At 41.8% G+C, this 17384-nt stretch overlaps 1 protein-coding gene across 1 annotated transcript; it reads left to right on the top strand.

The window, feature by feature from the left end:
* Positions 1–1410: 1410 nt before the first annotated feature.
* khnyn (KH and NYN domain containing) lies at positions 1411–10277 on the top strand. Its single transcript, XM_083993214.1, has 9 exons — positions 1411–1915; positions 2894–3155; positions 4190–4324; positions 5177–6924; positions 7055–7185; positions 7561–7657; positions 8178–8285; positions 8494–8595; positions 8747–10277. Exons 2-9 carry the CDS (start codon positions 2931–2933, stop codon positions 9144–9146), a joined length of 2946 nt encoding a protein of 981 aa, XP_083849340.1. The 5' UTR covers positions 1411–1915; positions 2894–2930; the 3' UTR covers positions 9147–10277.
* The last annotated feature ends 7107 nt before the right edge of the window (positions 10278–17384 follow it).

Below are 17384 nucleotides of genomic sequence, written 5' to 3'. Positions count from 1 at the left end.
TGAGTTGATCAGGCCTCTGTAGGCCACTCCTCTCACCTGCTGCTGCGTGAGACACTCTATAAAAATAAAACACTCTAAGTAGATCTGCCAGTACTGCAGGCATGTTGAATTGTGGGTAATGAAGGCATCAGGAGACTATGAGACTGTGTAAGCCCAGTTCAATAGTAGTCCCCCCAAAAAAAACATTTTATTAATTTAACATTAAAAGCAACACCACTGAACAATTTTAGGACATATATCAATTTTGGTTTGTTTTGATACTGATTAGACAGACTAACACCAGCTACACACGTTAGACTGGTTCATTTGTGTGAGGTGAACAAAGTAGGTGTGTTTGGCATTGAACGCACGACTACTTTCAACCATGGATTAATATATAATTACAGTAATAGGATACTACAGACTGTCTTTTAGTAGATATCCCTAGTTAGTACTGAACTTTAAAGATTATTTTATAGTTTCTATGCGCCATCTGCTTGGAGTTTTTTATAAATCACTTTAAAAATGAAAACTTTGTTTTTTTCAAGTCCATGATTAGGAATTATAGTCTATTTTAACTCATTGTTTAATATCTTGTCTTTATTGAAGCTTTGATTAAAAATAAATAAATAAACCCTAACCTTCATCCTCCTATGTCAAGCAGTTAGATAGGCTACTGTTACCCCGTTACAATTCACAGTAAACTAAATACTTTGACCCTCTGTGCTCCCCGTAGTAGTAGTACGTGCACTGCCCCTCGGGGGCGAGCTTTGGCGCAGGGAGGGCGGGGCAAGGGGGGGTAAACAGACCTTCAAGGGGGAAACAGTTCCAGTCACAACACCCTATAGTGACACAGGACGTTGTGTTAAGTTTAGTGTAGGAGGTGACTTTTTATTTTCCTGTTTCCTACAAACTCCCCATCTTCGCTGCACCAGAGCAGACAAAAGATTGTTAATCCATTATGTAGCCCAGAATAAATTAATAGGAATAAACAGGCCTTTAAATAAACAGTGTGTTGGAATAAAAGTGTCTTTATTGGGTGGATTTGGAGAGAAATATGGAGTTGGGAGTGTGTAGTGGAGTGTGTAGCCTACTTGAGTAAACCAGCAGTAAAAAGAGAGAGACAGGCAGACAGACAGAAAACCCCCGCTGCTGACGTCAGTGGAAATCCCCTTATCTCCTGTTTGACTCTGACTTAAAAAAAAAAAAAAAAATTAAATAGAAAAACTTTTAAATAAAACATAGCCTAAAGGTTATGAAACATGTACATGCACACATAGCCTCCTATAATTTAGTTGGGTGTCAATATTCACTGTTATTCGTGCTATAATAAAAGAAAATTGAGAGGGGAAAACACACAGTGATTCATAAAAATAAATAAGAAATACACTTCACGTGGTGTGAGACGCGTTTGGGTTTTTACTGGGGTGAGTAAGATATTGTGAGGGTATTATTAGACATAAACACCACCAAACGACCTCCGTACCATCCTGAGACGCGTATCCGCCCTGCGTGTGTGTGTTGCGTAGCCTATGTAGCCTGTGTGTGTGTGTGTGTTTCGTTTAGTTTCGGTTTTGTCTTCGGGGTTTCCACCGGTGCGATGGTTTCCAGGTCGTCCGCTCCACCGCCGCCGCTGCCGCCGTCTTCCTCGTCCTCTTCCCCGCAGCAGCAGCTCCACGACCACGACCACCGGCGCTGTCGGTGCGCGGTGCTCGGTTCCCTTTTCGCTCCAACTTTTATTACTAATCATGGTGAAATGTTGGTGAATGAACTTTGATCCTGGCTCTCTCGTAGCCTACACCGTTGTCGTGGTTGTTGTTATTGTTGTTTTTTGGATTGCGGAAGAGCTGGGCGAGGCGCGGAGCCAAAACCTCCTGAACCCGACCGACCACCACCGCTGCTGCTGCTGGAAACGAAACTTTCAAGTCGAAGTCACGTAAGAAAAACGATCTTATTTTACGTTTTTTCAACGACTTTTTATAACGACGCATTAAAACTGTCCGCTGCTCCTCTCAGCGCGCAGGCAGAGTGTTTCTATTTCCTGCTCAGTTTCTCTATTTAGAAACTAATAGGTTTCACAATACTCAGGCAACTCAGACTGGTGCCAAACTACACTCCGACTCCACAGGCTGTTGGGACGCTTTTATAACACATTTTTGTTTGTTTTGTTGAGATTAAGTGATTTAAATGAGTGTGGTGGAGTCATAATCTGTGTTGTGTGTTGTAACTGTACGGCCCAAAGTTGGAAATTAAATGTCAGTATAGGCTACGACAGATACAGTCTTACAGCTCTAAATGCAGTTCACCTTTCCTCCTTTTGATACAGTTTTCAGTGAAATCTCTTTAAACTTTCCACATATGTATCCTGTGAACTGTTAGAGGGGACTTGACCTCGGGCAACCTTTAGACTATATAAGCAGCAGGTAAAGTCGCTAGTAAAAATTATGCACCAGTAAAATGCTCATTGCATTACTGCATCATTATGATGCAATAATGATACTGCATAAGGAGTAGGCCTGTGTGTATTATAACATTACATAAAGTCATAAAGCTATTTATTCATTTTTGTTGAATTCTATAGACAAATTATGAACCATTTAATAGAAAAAGAACGATTAGTTAATTTCTGTTCATGTAGACACAGTCTTAGACTTTGAATTAGTTATCATGAATCATTTTTTGATATTTTATAGATTTTTTTATGTCAAGTTGACAAGTCATGTCAAAAACTTGGTCATATATTTGCATGATTTTACCCACTTTTTTTACCCTAAATATTGACTGCAAAACTCAGAGTATTCAGCAGTAGGCTACAATAATTTGAATGTCAGCGATCATGTGTTTTATATTTTTTGTCATCAAAGTGTCTAAACCTGTCCTAATCAATACATAAAATGTGTTTTTTTTTCCGCAGTATGTTTGACTTCCTGTCGCTGAAATAAGAATAAAGGATGGACGGTGAGAGAAGTGATGGAGGAGGAGGTGGAGAACCCGAGGTGGAGGATGAGTTTGCGTGTCCTGGGATGCTGCGGGGATCTCTGGCCTCCCTGCACGGCACCGTGGAGCGGATATTCACGGTGGCGTTTGGGATCGGGGAAGACGATTTGGCGCCCGGCAACAATGGGCAGATTTGGCTGAAACTACGAGGGTCGAGCAACAACGTGCAAGCTGCCAAAGTAAGACACGTTGGTTGCCTTTGTTCGATACTACACAATCAGTCCTGACATGAATCATTTGTTTGAGTTGAGTCGTGTCCACGTTTAGGAGCGCGTACTATACTGACCGATCCCACTCCTTTATTTCTGTTTTTTTACATGACTCCTGATTCTGATTGTAAACCTTTAAAGGCGCCATATCACTTTAAGGGTGTTGTTGTTCCTGGTAGAGCTAGTCTACAGTTCACCGTTCCAGAGAAATGACTCATTCAGGGTTTTTAAATGTTGATTAAGTCCCTCATTGAGTTTCAGTCTGTCTGATGAAACATGGTGTCACAATGATCGACAGCAGAAGATGAAAATGAGTTCTGGTAACTCATAAACGAAAGTAGGTGACTCCAAACTGAACTGCAAGGTTCTGTTTTTGGTCACTACACTCGTGCAGCAGCTTTGCTGAGTAACAACACTTTTACAATAATCAAACAACAAAAAAACAGTTATCACATGTTAGTCAGACTGTGAGTGCATACATATATATGCAAACCATATGCTTAGTACTTCCTCTTCCTATGGGACAATGGCTGCCTTGGCACAGAGCTGTAGTGTCACGTTTAGGGTTAATAAGAACCCAAATGCAGACACAAAACTCAAAGTGAGGGGCAACGGAAATATAATTATTAAACACAATCGAGAACACAAAAAGGGGTCCTCAAAGTCCAACATAAAATAGCAAAGTATCAACAAAAAGGGTCAAACAGGGTCGGACAGCAGAGAGCACACAGGAAGACAGAACACTGACTACAAAATAAAACAGGAAATCAACAGTGAACAAAGGACACAGACCATGACATGTAGTTGTTTTGGGCTCTTGTCTCTTTTTGTGGTTGCTTTGTATTATTATTTTGTGTATATTTTTTGCCTTCTTCACCTCAGTTTGTGGAGATTTTAAAGCATCTTTGTGATCATGTGTTTTGTTCTGGCTGCAGGATGTTTTAAAAACATAACGTTTGTTTTTGACAACACAAGAGTGATACTAATGGAATATATTCTTTTAGTTATTTGTGAAAGGAGTTGTGAACCAGGAGGAGCAGCAGGAGCTTTCTTATCCCAAAGTCCTTCACTGTGTCTTCTGCGGAGCGAGGGGGCTGTTCATGGACTGCCTGATGAAAAGTACATCAGCACATATAACAGTAAGTGATGGAGTCGGGGTTGTTCATTACTATGAGCCACTCATTTAGATGTGAGAAGAGAAAACAGAAATATGACTTGAGACTAAAAATTCAGATATTTCTTAAATGAGTTAAAGAAGTTTAAAAAAAACAATGTGATAAATTGTGGTGTTACATCACAAATGCTTTTTAAGTGATCTCAACTTGTGACTCCTCACATCCTCCCAATAACTTCTATTCTTGTATTATTTTCTATTCTAAATTTAGGACTCCTCCAGAAATTATTAGTCACCTCATTTGTGCAAATCTCCCATTAGCACAAATCACTGGATACTTCATCCTGAAATGTGCTGACTATGACTAATATGATAACTGACCAATAATGAGATATGTTGAGATAATATTCTTGATATTTAAAATGAAGAAATTACATTATTGGTCAATAGCATGGTTTCATAATGAGCTACACCCCCTGTGAAGTAACCACTGCCTTGTAGAGTAAGATTTCAATGTTGTCACTCAGGATTTTTTTTTTTTCAATGAACATGGTTTCTAAAAATGCACACATGTAACTCAGGGATTTTTTTTTCACCCTTTTACAACTTCCTTTTTTTAATAATAAATGTTATTTGTGACTAAAAATTCCTGGGAAGTCCTTATCAGTGCATGTTTACTGTGGGCCATGGTCACCGAAAGGTTTTTCAACTGGATGGCCCTGATGAATTCACACAGTTCAAACTCTGTGTATCATGTTGTTTGATAGAGGTTTCATTGAAAAAATAAAAATGAAAGCAAGTGAATTAGCTCAGTTTTTGCCAGACAGCTACATGTACTCATAAACATTTGTGTTCTGCTCTTCTTTAACCAAACCAGGTTGGATCTCTGGGATCCCTGCTTATATCGGGCCTTGCTGAGCCGGTGGTGCGTGCCTACTCCCTTATTACAGACCTGGTGGACAGATGTGAAGGCACACAGTCCAGGCGCCCTGACATTGGGGACAGGGGCTCCGGTGAGACCTTGGAATCACGCCGGGCCTTCAAAGCTCTGGTTGAGAAAATGGAGGACAGGCACACCTTGGATCTTCTGGTGCTTCCCGGGTCGGTGAAGGAGATCTTGCTGGACTTGGTGAACGAATCGGGACTTGGATCAGGCCCAAAATTGGCAGTAACGGACAGAAATGAACTGAAGGACAGGTGGGACAAACCCTCTGCCATTACATACACACTTCCTGAGGCATCCAACACTATTGGTGGTCGGTGGGTTGAAGGCATGACTGCAGGTTCGGGAAAAGACACTGCAGCCCCATCGGCAGGCACCCGGGGGAGGGCAGAGGGTGCCGAACAAAGACTTATGCACTCCCCTCAGGAGGTAGGAGAGGAGGGGCAGCCAGAGCAGAGGGGAGCATTAGGTACTAAAGAGGAAGACAGGTTTAAGAGGGAGGAAGAACAGGACCAGCAGTTGTCAATGGGAAACAAGGAGTTTTTGCTTCTTTTGAAGTTCTTCACGGCCATGGGGTACACCGAGGATGTTGTGAAACGGGTACTTGCCCGAACGGGACTCAAAGAGGCCTCGCAGATACTGGACTTGGTTCAACAAGAGCAGGATCGCAGTGACAAGGAGCAGATGGCTCAAGACCCAAAGAACAAGGATGCCTTTACCCTGAGGAACCCACCCTGCGAGACAGAGCACAGGGAGGTCGAAGAAGGAGCAGCAGGAGTAGATAAGGCAACACGCAGTAACGGAGAGGTTGGAGTGGTCCTTGAGGGAGCAGGTCCTGGAGCGACAGGACACTCAAGATCCTTTGAGGAAGGCGCAGAGGCAATGGAGGAAGGACACGAGGAAGACTTTGTCCTGGGAGTGGTGAAGAAAGCTGCAGCCAGCTGTGGCTACACCGAACACAAAGTAGCTGAAGTCTACAGCATGTTGCCCAATCGATCCACCCACCAGCTGCTCCTGGAGCTGCAGCGGGAGCAGAGCAAAGAGACAGACGCATTCAGGGATGGTCCAAGAGAGATGGACGACGTGATGTTGGAGATGGATGGACTAAGGACCGGACGGCCTGAGAACAACGAAAAGAGAGACTCTGACGATGAAGGATGGGTACAACTGACCAACCTCACTGCACCTGTCGCAGGGGTAAATCTGTTTCCTCGGATGGACAAACATCAGCAGCCGCCGATGAGTCAGTTCACCTCACAGCCGAAGCGACACAAGTCACAGACGATCCCGCCTGAAGTCAAAGGACCACCTGTGCCTTTTTATCCCACATCTCTTGACCCTCCTCGCAATCTCCAAACTAACAAACAGTATGACCAAAACATCTACAGGCCCAATCCTTCTGCCTCAAAGCCAAGTCAATCGTCTCACAACAAGGTCTTAAATCCAAAGCCCCACTCCTCCAGCTCTGTTAAACAAGCTTTACAAGCCCCGCATCCCACCGCCTTCCTGAGGAATGACTTGTCTCCCACCAGAGGCAGGGAAACGGGGACTTCGTCTTCAGTGACGGGCGAGCAGCGTTTCCTGGAGGGACTGCAGGAGAAGTTTGACCTCAAGCTAACGGATCAGCCGGGAGACCCGAAACTGAGGGAGATCATCATTGATGGCAGCAATGTGGCTATGAGGTGGGAACTGCAACAAAGAGAGGGAAAGTCTTGTTGAATCTGTGTCGAACAGCAAATGTACAGACCCTAAATATATTTGTCAATTTGTAAAAAAAAAAAACTCTTATACTTTTTCTTCGTGTTACCACAGTCACGGGTTGGGTCACTTCTTCTCCTGTCGAGGGATCGCTCTGGCCGTGCAGCATTTCTGGGACAGAGGCCATCGTCGCATCATTGCCTTCCTGCCCCAGTGGAGACAGAAGAGCAACTTAAGGAACAAGGGTAACATTTCCTGTCTCTCATGTATAGTAGTGTCTAGCATATTTTAAATCCGGTAATTTCAATTTGGTGTGAAATACATAAGATTTACAGGAAGTAAGATGTGAACACCATTACCGTAGCAATCAGATGCAGATGTATACTTTATCTTTCATCTAATTTCCTTGGTGAAGTGCATATTGTGGTTTTTAAATGACAAAGGAACCTGCTCTACCATGCATGCATGAGTTGATGTTTGGTAGCTTGCTGCTTATATCTGATTCTGGTTCACATGTACGGGAAAAACAAATCAAGGCCTGACAAGTTAGAGTGTGTGGGTGTGTGTTTTTTTCACCTCGGTGCAGACTAAACACCAGTGTTGTTTGTTCTTCATCTCAGAGCAGCACTATCTGACTGAGCTGCACAAGCTGGGCCTGCTCTCCTACACCCCCTCCAGAGAGCACGAGGGCAAGAGGATCAGCTCGTATGACGACAGGTAGCTGGACGCCCACCACCCTAAACACACGTGTAATAGTCACTACGTTGTGCCTGTGTTGTTATACCAGGAGGGAGAGGTGAGAGAAGAAAGTCAATCAACAGAAAGCGACTAGTTTCGATCGCTGACTTGTAAAATCTGCGTGAAAGTGAGAGACTTTCACCACCAGTAGCTACTGTGTATGTGCCTACTGCTTCAGTTTAACAGAGACTCTCTGTGGTTGAAATCTGAAACTTGAAACTGCTGCATTCATAATTTGTTTGCAAAAACATGGAAAATCTAATTGAACTTTGATTACCAAATCATAATAGTATGTTTTAAAACCATACTTCGTACATGTTCTGTACAGTATCTGCTTAATATTGATCATGTTTTAGAACCTGATATACTGTTCAAAAACATCAACATACCCAACCATTTCAAGCTAACAGACGTTAGCGTTAAAATCATTCTAGTTCTAATGGCTTCTTCTCCAGTTTGCCTTTATATCACTCTTCCATCTTTTCCTTCGTTCCCGGAGATTCATGCTGCAGCACGCGCAAAAGACGGACGGAGTGATCGTAACCAACGACAACCTGAGGGACCTCTCAGACGAGACTCATGTGTGGAGGGACATCATCAAAAAGAGGTAGAGACAGACAGCACATCATGAGAGCGTGGGTGGAGGCTACTCAGTAGTGAAGGTTATCATAACTTGCAGCTTTGTTTTGGATTTACATTGCACCACATGCAAATGGTATCAATATGAACAAATATAGAGGCTTTTTGAGAGGTGGAGTTTCGCTGTCCTGTCTGAAAGCTAATTACAACGCCATGGTCTCATGTTGCATCCTCAGACTTCTTCAGTACACGTTTGTTGGGGATCACTTCATGGTGCCAGATGACCCTCTCGGGAGAGGAGGGCCTCACCTGGATGACTTTCTACGTTCAGAGCACAGGTGAAAACCACACACACATTAATATCTTCCATTGCCTCCTTATAATGCTTGTATCATTTCTTATTTCAATCTTGATCAAGAAAGATTTTCTCCCCCTAATGTCTATATAAAGCTGAATGCTCCTTGAATTAAGCTCTTTGTTTCCTCTCAGGTCACCTGACCCAGGACACCACTCTTACGCCGGCATGGCTACGCCTTCCCCTTCCTTCAAAACTCCTCGTTCCCAAACGGAGGTGCTGAACTTCCGCGACCGAACGCTGCAGGGTGGTGGTGGTCTGGATCCAGCGAGCAGAGGGGGCCGTGGTACCGGGAGAGGTAGAGGGCACGGGAGGGGATGGGACAGCGGACAGCAGCACAGGCAGCATGGCGCTGGAGGTCCTGGACTGGCGGCCCGGGCGGAGAGGAGTCCAGAGGAAACGACCCGCCTCAGAGCGGAGCTGTCCAGTGTTTTTCCTGGTCAGGACAACATGGTGACACTGGTGCTGCAGTGCAACCCGAATGTGGCAGACATCAATGTGCTGTCTGAATTGATCTTGCAGCAGCAGGATTAGAAATCTTTCTCTGGATTAATGCGAGCTTTTCTTAAGGCCTGGTTTAACTGATAAAATATTGTTTCATTCCAAAACAATGCCAGCAAATCGTACTGGCTAATCACTGCAAGGATTTTTATGAACATATCATTCTATCAGATGAGTGGTGGAACATTGTGTTATAGACTAATTCATAGAATTTGATGTTTGCTTTTTCAATGTTCACCTTTTTGTTAGCATCTCATTTTTCAGTGGCCTCAACTGTTGTGTAATTTGGTAAACGCACTCACAAAGGATGATTGACTCAGAACCCCTGAACATGCATCAGTCGTCATCAGGTTATAAAATTTGGCCGATGCTTCAGTTTTAGTTTGACATAAGATAACCTTATTTAACCCATGAAGCCCAATTTCATGCAACTCACCCAGTCAATACACACAACTTTGAATAGCAATAACGAAAATGAATAAAAAAGAAAACAAATAAAACTAATAACATTCACTATTCATTAGCAACTGTTTGCATGCTAACACACAAAGCTAGCACATGAACCTGTTCAACATCACTTGTCAGCTACTGATGCTATCGTGTTAATTTGTAATTGTTAGCATACTAACATACTAAACTTACATAAACCATGGTAGCATAGGTTAAACATCTCACCTCACTGCCTACTGTTGCTATAGCATTATTAGCAACTGTTAGTAAGCTAACTAACAAAACCAGCACTTGAACATGGTAAACATCAAACCTACTACCGTAAATATCTCACCTGTTGGCTACTGATGCTATGATGCTAAAATTAGCAATTAGCATAGTAACACAAAACTAGCACATAAACACAGTAAACATTACTATACCTGCTAAACATCAACTTACTAGTCCGACTGATGTTGGCATTTAAGTCGAACACGACCTCACAGCGCTCTTAAGTCTTATTTAATGTCTTTTTAAAAGCACAACCGGTGCTTAATGACGCCATCCATCTCGCGTGGGATTGTTTTAATGGTCCTGTACAAGTGACCACACAAAAGTAGCGTCTTTTATATCCTGCAGACATGTCAATGTTAAAGGGGTTATTTCTCATCCATGTTTTCAGCTTTATGGTTGTTGATCCAGCACTGTTTGTATGATTTGTCAATTTGAAGCATCTTAAGTTGGGGGGAAAAAAAGAATTTATCTAACTTTTTTAATAGAAGTTATCAGAAAATTATCATTTTGAAACAAGTGAGAGACTTCAGGTTTTACCAGCTAGTTTTAAAAGCATTCAACCCCAAACTGACCCTTAAAGTAATCTGTAACATCAAGTTTATATTTATAACTCATTTTAATCACAGTGTGCATAGAGGAGGGATCTGAACTTCATGAGGGATATACCAAACTAAAAGGTGTAAGCAAATGAAGGTGTCTCTTTGACTGAAGATCAGATCCTCAATCTAGCCTCTTGAAGGCTTTAAAACATTTTTTCCAGATGTGGTCTAGAATAATCTTGTTTGTATTGTTTGTATATCTGTATATTTTAAGGTCTTGATAGAAAATTCTGCTGGATATTGTTTCATTAAATCATAAATGAAAACAGTCAGAGTTTTTGCTGATTGGAGGGATTGAACATATGAAAGTTGGGTTTGAAAGTGTGTCAATATAATCCACTGTAACAGATTGAGCAAGTTTTTTTTTCTATTCTAATCTTATAATCCTGTAAATATTTATTTATGTAGGCTACAAGGTCAAAAACAACTAAGTTCAAATGGAGCTAAATTTGGTTAAAAAACGCTTCATATTACACATGTCAACTGCATCTCCACCACTTTAATGTGAAGATAATCAATGCACATACTGAAATATATGGCAAAAAATGTGATCTATATGAGAAATCTGGCTCAGTTTCTTTGATCTGCACATCACCAGATCAGTGCTCAGTAATCCATACATTTATAAATATAAAATCTTCATACAGGCAATTGGACTCAATGAGACAAATCCAGATTTGACATCATAGTCAATTTAAAATTGACATGACAGTGCCGTTACTGTAAAATGTGAACTGTCAGATATATGATGTCATGTTTAGTTCATGTCTACTTCCACCAGAGGCTGCACTTCACCACAGTTTAAATCTGGACACGTGAGAGCTGAGTGAGTCAGTAGGAGATTAGTAATGTTAGTACGAGTGTCCAAATGTAATTCCTATTTAAACCTTTTGTATTTGTTGTTACATGTTGACATCTGAAACATAGTTTCTTTGCGCAACAGCATTTAATCATAATTTAACTAATTTTTCATTCTTGATTTTAGAGTTAGAGTTTGGCATGTCCACTGATTGATCCTCTCTTGTATCAGAAACACTAGTGAAGACCAAACAGATCAATATAGACAACAGCAGAATAATAATTAGTCTTGTTTGTCCAGGGCACACAAACATAAAGATGTGTAATGGTCGGATGGAGATTATTACAGGATGACTTGTTGCTCTTTTGGACTTGACAGAGCAGAGGTGGATCTCTTTCTCAGAATAGAAACACATTAAACTGGTTGGTTGAGTTGAATGAACAATAGTGACAATAGACAGCGCATCTATCTTGGGAACATCCTCAGCTTTTATACATTAGGTGTATGAAAGAAGAAAACAAATGTGGACATCTGATTCACCACTGGTGGAGTTAAAACTAAAAAGCCCCATGCAGTGGGTGGTGGCTGCAGGCCTGATCCACGTCTTGAACTTTGTGTTGCATTTTTATATTATGCAATAATGGAGGAGTACATACAAGCACAAGGAAAAGGGTAATATAATGGATCAGGAGACTGATTTTATTGGTGTCTTGTTAATAAAGCACACATCTGTTTTGTTTGTTTTTCTCCACAATGCAGCACTGGATGGTGTAAATGTGCATAGTCATAGTTGATCCACAGTTGGCTTACAGTAAGATAGAAAGATATGAAGAGAAAGAGAAAGCATGAGGAAACATTTCTCTTCAGTATTTTGCTTAGTTGATTTACATACATCCTTCTCGTCATTCTGTCGTTCACAGGCTTATTATCCACATTGTTCCCTTTGTATTGAGTCTTGTTGTATTTATAGATGCCATCCACTGAGAGCGAGCAAGCCTGTCAGACACCACAGCACAACACAAACTCAAAGTACAGAAGGAACACATCGTGGTGAAAGAATCACTAATGTGCAGCCTGTCAGATGGCGAACATGTTCACAATACAACTGAGAGACAGGGTAAAATGTCAAGAATAAAGACGCATTTGCGTGCCAAATATCCATCACTTGTGTTCTCCTAAATTTCATTACATTTGAAAGGCAGATTTAAGTTTTCATGTGACTCAGACTTAGACTACTTTATTGTCCATTGAACTTCAATAAAATGGAATATTATCTTTAGGTTACCAAACATACATACATACATACATCACACAAACAGTAGACAAACACATTGCATTACATGAAGAAAATCAGTGCATCATGTCATGGTCACCATAAAAAATATAGAAAAGTGCTCAAAGATACTGTATGCAGAAAAGCAGAGCATGTTATACTTTTAAAAGTTAAAACATTTCGGGTGTATGTGTCTGTGTGTGTGCTGGGTGGTACATCTCACAGGACATATTTGCATGGGCAGCCATTTATTGAGAAAAGCCACTGCTGATGAAATAAAAGATTTCTTATAGTCGTTCTTTTCGGCCATTGGGACCTCAAGGCAGCAACTAGGATGCAGAGTGCAGAAGATGCGTGGGATCCTCGTAGATCTGGATTGCCTTTCGTGTTAAAGCTTGGGAGAGGGACCTTGTACGAGAATAAAATCAAAGTGAATTTCTACAAGCTCTCCGTCCGTCCACACAAGGCCAACATCTGGCACTGGAAACTGCAGCTGCTCCGTCTACGCCACAGTACGACTGTGTGTTTGCTGAAGTTGTAAAATTGCTTGTTTAACAATATAGGGAAATAGAAGTAAACTGTCTGATTTTTTTTTTAAACACTGCGGGGCACACAGATGGAGCATGACATGAAGCAGTGAATGCAATACATATTTTCCTTCTTTTGTTTTTGTTTTTTGCTGAAATACACACAGGTGATGTCTCACTTTAACTGTTACCAGTGAGTTGTTGATTTCTATCCAAATCACTCCTTTCTAAATTACATATTTGTAGTTTTTCATGGACTTGTGCAGTTACCAGTTTAGTGTAAGAGCATAATAATATTAGAGCCAACCCTGTAGGCTATTAAATGTTATACAATTCATAAACAATCAGCACAAACTGCAGCCTCCATGCTTAAATATATAAAAAATGATCAAGCTTACCACGTTCTTATAACAAAGACAACAAAATGACCACAAAGTGACACAAAAAAAGATCAAAAGAAGACATAAAACACTCACAAAGACAGTAAATGACAACAAAGAGAAACAATACAACATCAAATAAACACAACACAACTTCGTTTGCACCCCCACCTGACTTCAAAGAGAGATAATATGAACCATAATAAGATGTAAAAAGGTGTATGTCATCTCTCTCAGTGTGGTGGAGGCCTTTCACCTGTTTTCACCATTATCCCCTCGCTCCTTCCTCTCCATCTCTGCATCATCTCTTGTTTGCCTCCTCTCTGTTTGCACAGCCACAGAGCCACAGAGCGCGTGCTCGAGAGTGCGCACGCCCCCCGCGCGCTCACTCACTCACTCACGCGCTCACTCACCTGTCTGGCACTCAGGCGCTCGCGGGGACAGACACACACACAGACAGAGACAGAGGCTGTCTAACGTGAGGAAGAAAAAGACGATTTGAAGAGGATTAACTTGACGTTTTAGCCGCTTTTAAAGGTTAGAAAAGAAAAAGTGTGTGTGAGTGCTGTGTGTGACTGCAGGTGAACGATAAAAAGGGAAATTGAAGTGTTTGTGTTAGGTAACAAACGCTAAAACGCGACGAGAGAGAGAGAGACGGTAACTTTTGACAACTACCAGGTAAGAACCGTGTTTTATTCTTCTCTGTAACAAATTTACTTTACATACTTAGATATATTCATGTCGCAAACTGTTTTTTTCCCGTCAGATTAAACAAGCGGTTGTCAAACTCTTTTGTTAAATTAACGTGCCAATGTTCGCGATTAATTAAAGGAAAAAAGACCGAAAAAACTCTAGTTTGTGGTAAGGAACTAGGCAATAATTTGAAAAGACGACTTCATACTTTAATGTTTAGCCAACTAGCTGATAATTCACCTGTCCAGTCTTGTATTTGCCTCTAACCTGCTGCCATCATCCGCTACAACAACAGCTGTAGCCTGATAGGTTTGTTCACCCAATCAGTGATAACATAGTTTAGTTTTCTTTTCAAAGTAGCCTACAAACTAAATCATTGGGAGATTTATATAAAGTCCATTTATGTGATAGTTGGACAGGTTCACTTAGATGTAAACCTAAACCATGTGGAGGACAAAGTAGGCTACATTTTAATTATAAAATCAATGGAAAAAACTGGATGAATGTGTGATATTTTAAGATACTCAAGCTCAAGCAACAGGCTTAGTCGGTTCATTGATTAAACAGTCAGGAGTAGATACTGTTTTCAAATACGAGGAGTGACTGTTTTGGCAGTCTATTTGTGATTTTCGCAAAACAAAGCAAATAGCAAGCAAAATTGGGCTCAAAAGTTGGCTACAGAAGGAAAAAATGATACTAATAACAATAATCCAATAGATTAGGAAGCAGGGATAGGAGAAATGGTAACCGTCTGTATTTCAAGCCTTGGTCATCAAGATCAAAATGAGAAATTCTTCTTTTCTTTACATTATCTGAACCTGTGCATGATGCATTGACACTTAATTCTCCGACCATTTGAAGAAACAGTACTGCTTATGTCACATTCAAAAAAAGAAAAAAGAAAATACTACTGTGTGTTCTTTGTTTGATTTGGATCTATAAAAAGCTCTGAGTTCGGTCTGGAAACCCCCCCTCTTTATTCCACTAAGTGTTTCACTCACAGGCGGCCAGAACAGAGTAGTGAAACCAGCAGACAGGGGGGGGAAAAGGACACCACAAGAACAATCAATGCACTGTCACAGTGTCACACAAGTGTTTTGACCTTAAAAAAAACACACACACACACACACACACACACACACACACACAGTACCTCTCTTGTCAAATTGAATAAAAGAAACCAGATTGTTGCCTTTTATTATAAACGACGCGGCCTGTTCACACTGAGCAAAGTCAATCAAGGTGAACGGATGAATGGGATGAGTTGATATCTCTAATCCTGGATTTTAATGGTGACGTTTGGGAATGAGGAAGGTAATGGTGATACGTTTTTGTAAAGGTACAGTCGGTACAGTAATTTGCTCTTTTTGAGAAGTGTCGGATGAATGGGAAGAAGGAAGAAGCAGAGAAGAGGCAGATCAGAGGAAAAACCACTGAGTGCAGGTGGTGACAGGAGAAAGAGAAAAAAAAAAAGCGTTTCTCATGTGAAGTGGGTGCGACTCTTGACAGGTCATTCCAACACACACCTGTGGCACAGCGTGTACGTGTGTTATATGAGTGTGTGCGCTGCCGGAGGAGAGAGCCTGCGAGCTTGACTAACAAGTTTTTTTGCATAGCCTAATGGGGAAATGGCAGGAAGGAGCGTGTCATTAAAATGGCATTAAAACTATGTGACTTGATGTGACAAAGAATGTCAGAGCTGAAGAAGTATTTATCTACTATAGATTCTTTCTTGCTCTTTTTGTAAATGGTGTTTAACACAGATGCGTCTCTGTCCTACACTTAAAGAATCTTTGTATTTTCATCAACGTTTTTAGGGCAAATGTTTTGCACTTGTATTTGTTTTTGGACAATTGTTGGCCTTCTTATCTTATTTTATGTTTTATGTACCCAACTGTCTTATTATTATTGATCTATGTTTGTTTTTTAAAGAGATAGTTCAACATTTTGGCAAATTGGCCCATTGCCATAATCCCTATAGTTTTAGCAGTAGGTTTGTTTCCTTTAAATGTCGGTGCAAGCTGTTTTTAGAACGGCGGAGCAGAGCCGCAAGCTGCTCAGCTACGCTGCGGAGGCTAATGGGATTTCTTGGTTTCCCTCATCAAACTCATCAAATACACAATCCAACAACTCCAAAAGAGTTGCAGATTTTACTGCAAATGGTGAACAAATGACTCCGACTCTGATGTAAATCAGAGAAAAAGTATATTTTTTCTTTTGTTTTGTTTTATGCTAAATGCTCATTGTGCCATTTCTTTCTAACTTTAATCTCTCTATATTTCTTTTTGCAGTGAGCCTCCTGTTTGATGCAGTATGGATCAGCACTCATCAAGGGAGACTATACAACAATCTTTGGGACCCTAAAGGATCTACAGAGCACATGCCACCGTCGCCTTCGCCTGCATCATCATAATCTATTGTGATTATATCTTTTTTTGGCTGTGATTATTCAAAACAGAAGAGACTTGCTGCAGAAACACCTGCCAAGGAAGAAGATAGAAAAGTAAACGCCACTCAGGTGTTTATTTATCATGTAGACAAGCAGATAACCAAAGTGACAAGTTGACAGACGGGGAGATCCATCGCACCGACGAAAGGTCACGATGCCGGAGGAGTCGCAAACTTCCCAGGATGATTCGAGGCCTGAGGAGGAAGCGCCACATGTGTCTCTGGTGCCGGACATCGTGGTCGCCTCCAGCGGCGGCGACGGTGAGGGAAAAGCCGCCAGAGGCAACATCCTGGAGCTGGACGAACTCAGTAAAACACCGACAGATGACGGTGTAAAACAATCCGCGCAAAGCAAGGGATCGCAAGGGAATGGCGACGCGAAGAACGGGAATGCGCTCGGGGAACCGCAGGCGGGCGTAGTAGAGGTGGGTGTGGTGAAAACAGCGCAGGCCCTCGAACCCCTCACGGTGAGTTCGCTGACCCTGCAGGCTTCGGACCCGGACGCCGCCGCCCGGGCGCCGAAGTCGTTCCGCGACAGGCTCCAGACGAACAGCAGCAGCTCGTCTCACACCAACAACGGCTGCAGCGACTCCGACTACAGCAGCATGAAGTCCAGCCCCGGCTACGTGTGCACCAGCTTCAGCACCGACATCTGCGGCGAGGAGTTGTCCGACCCCGAGGGAAACCCCGTCTCCCCCGAGCCGAGTTTAGACGCTCGGAAATCCAACAAAACCGGCAAGAAACGTCCAAAAGACAAAGACAGGAAGTCCAAAACAAACTCCAAGGTTAAACCAAAAGAAAAAGAAAAGTCACAGAGCAGCAGGTCAGA

Source organism: Trachurus trachurus, assembly GCF_905171665.1.
Source record: "Trachurus trachurus genome assembly, chromosome: 18".
NCBI lineage: Eukaryota > Metazoa > Chordata > Actinopteri > Carangiformes > Carangidae > Trachurus > Trachurus trachurus.
This window is presented reverse-complemented; position numbering and strand designations above follow the sequence as displayed.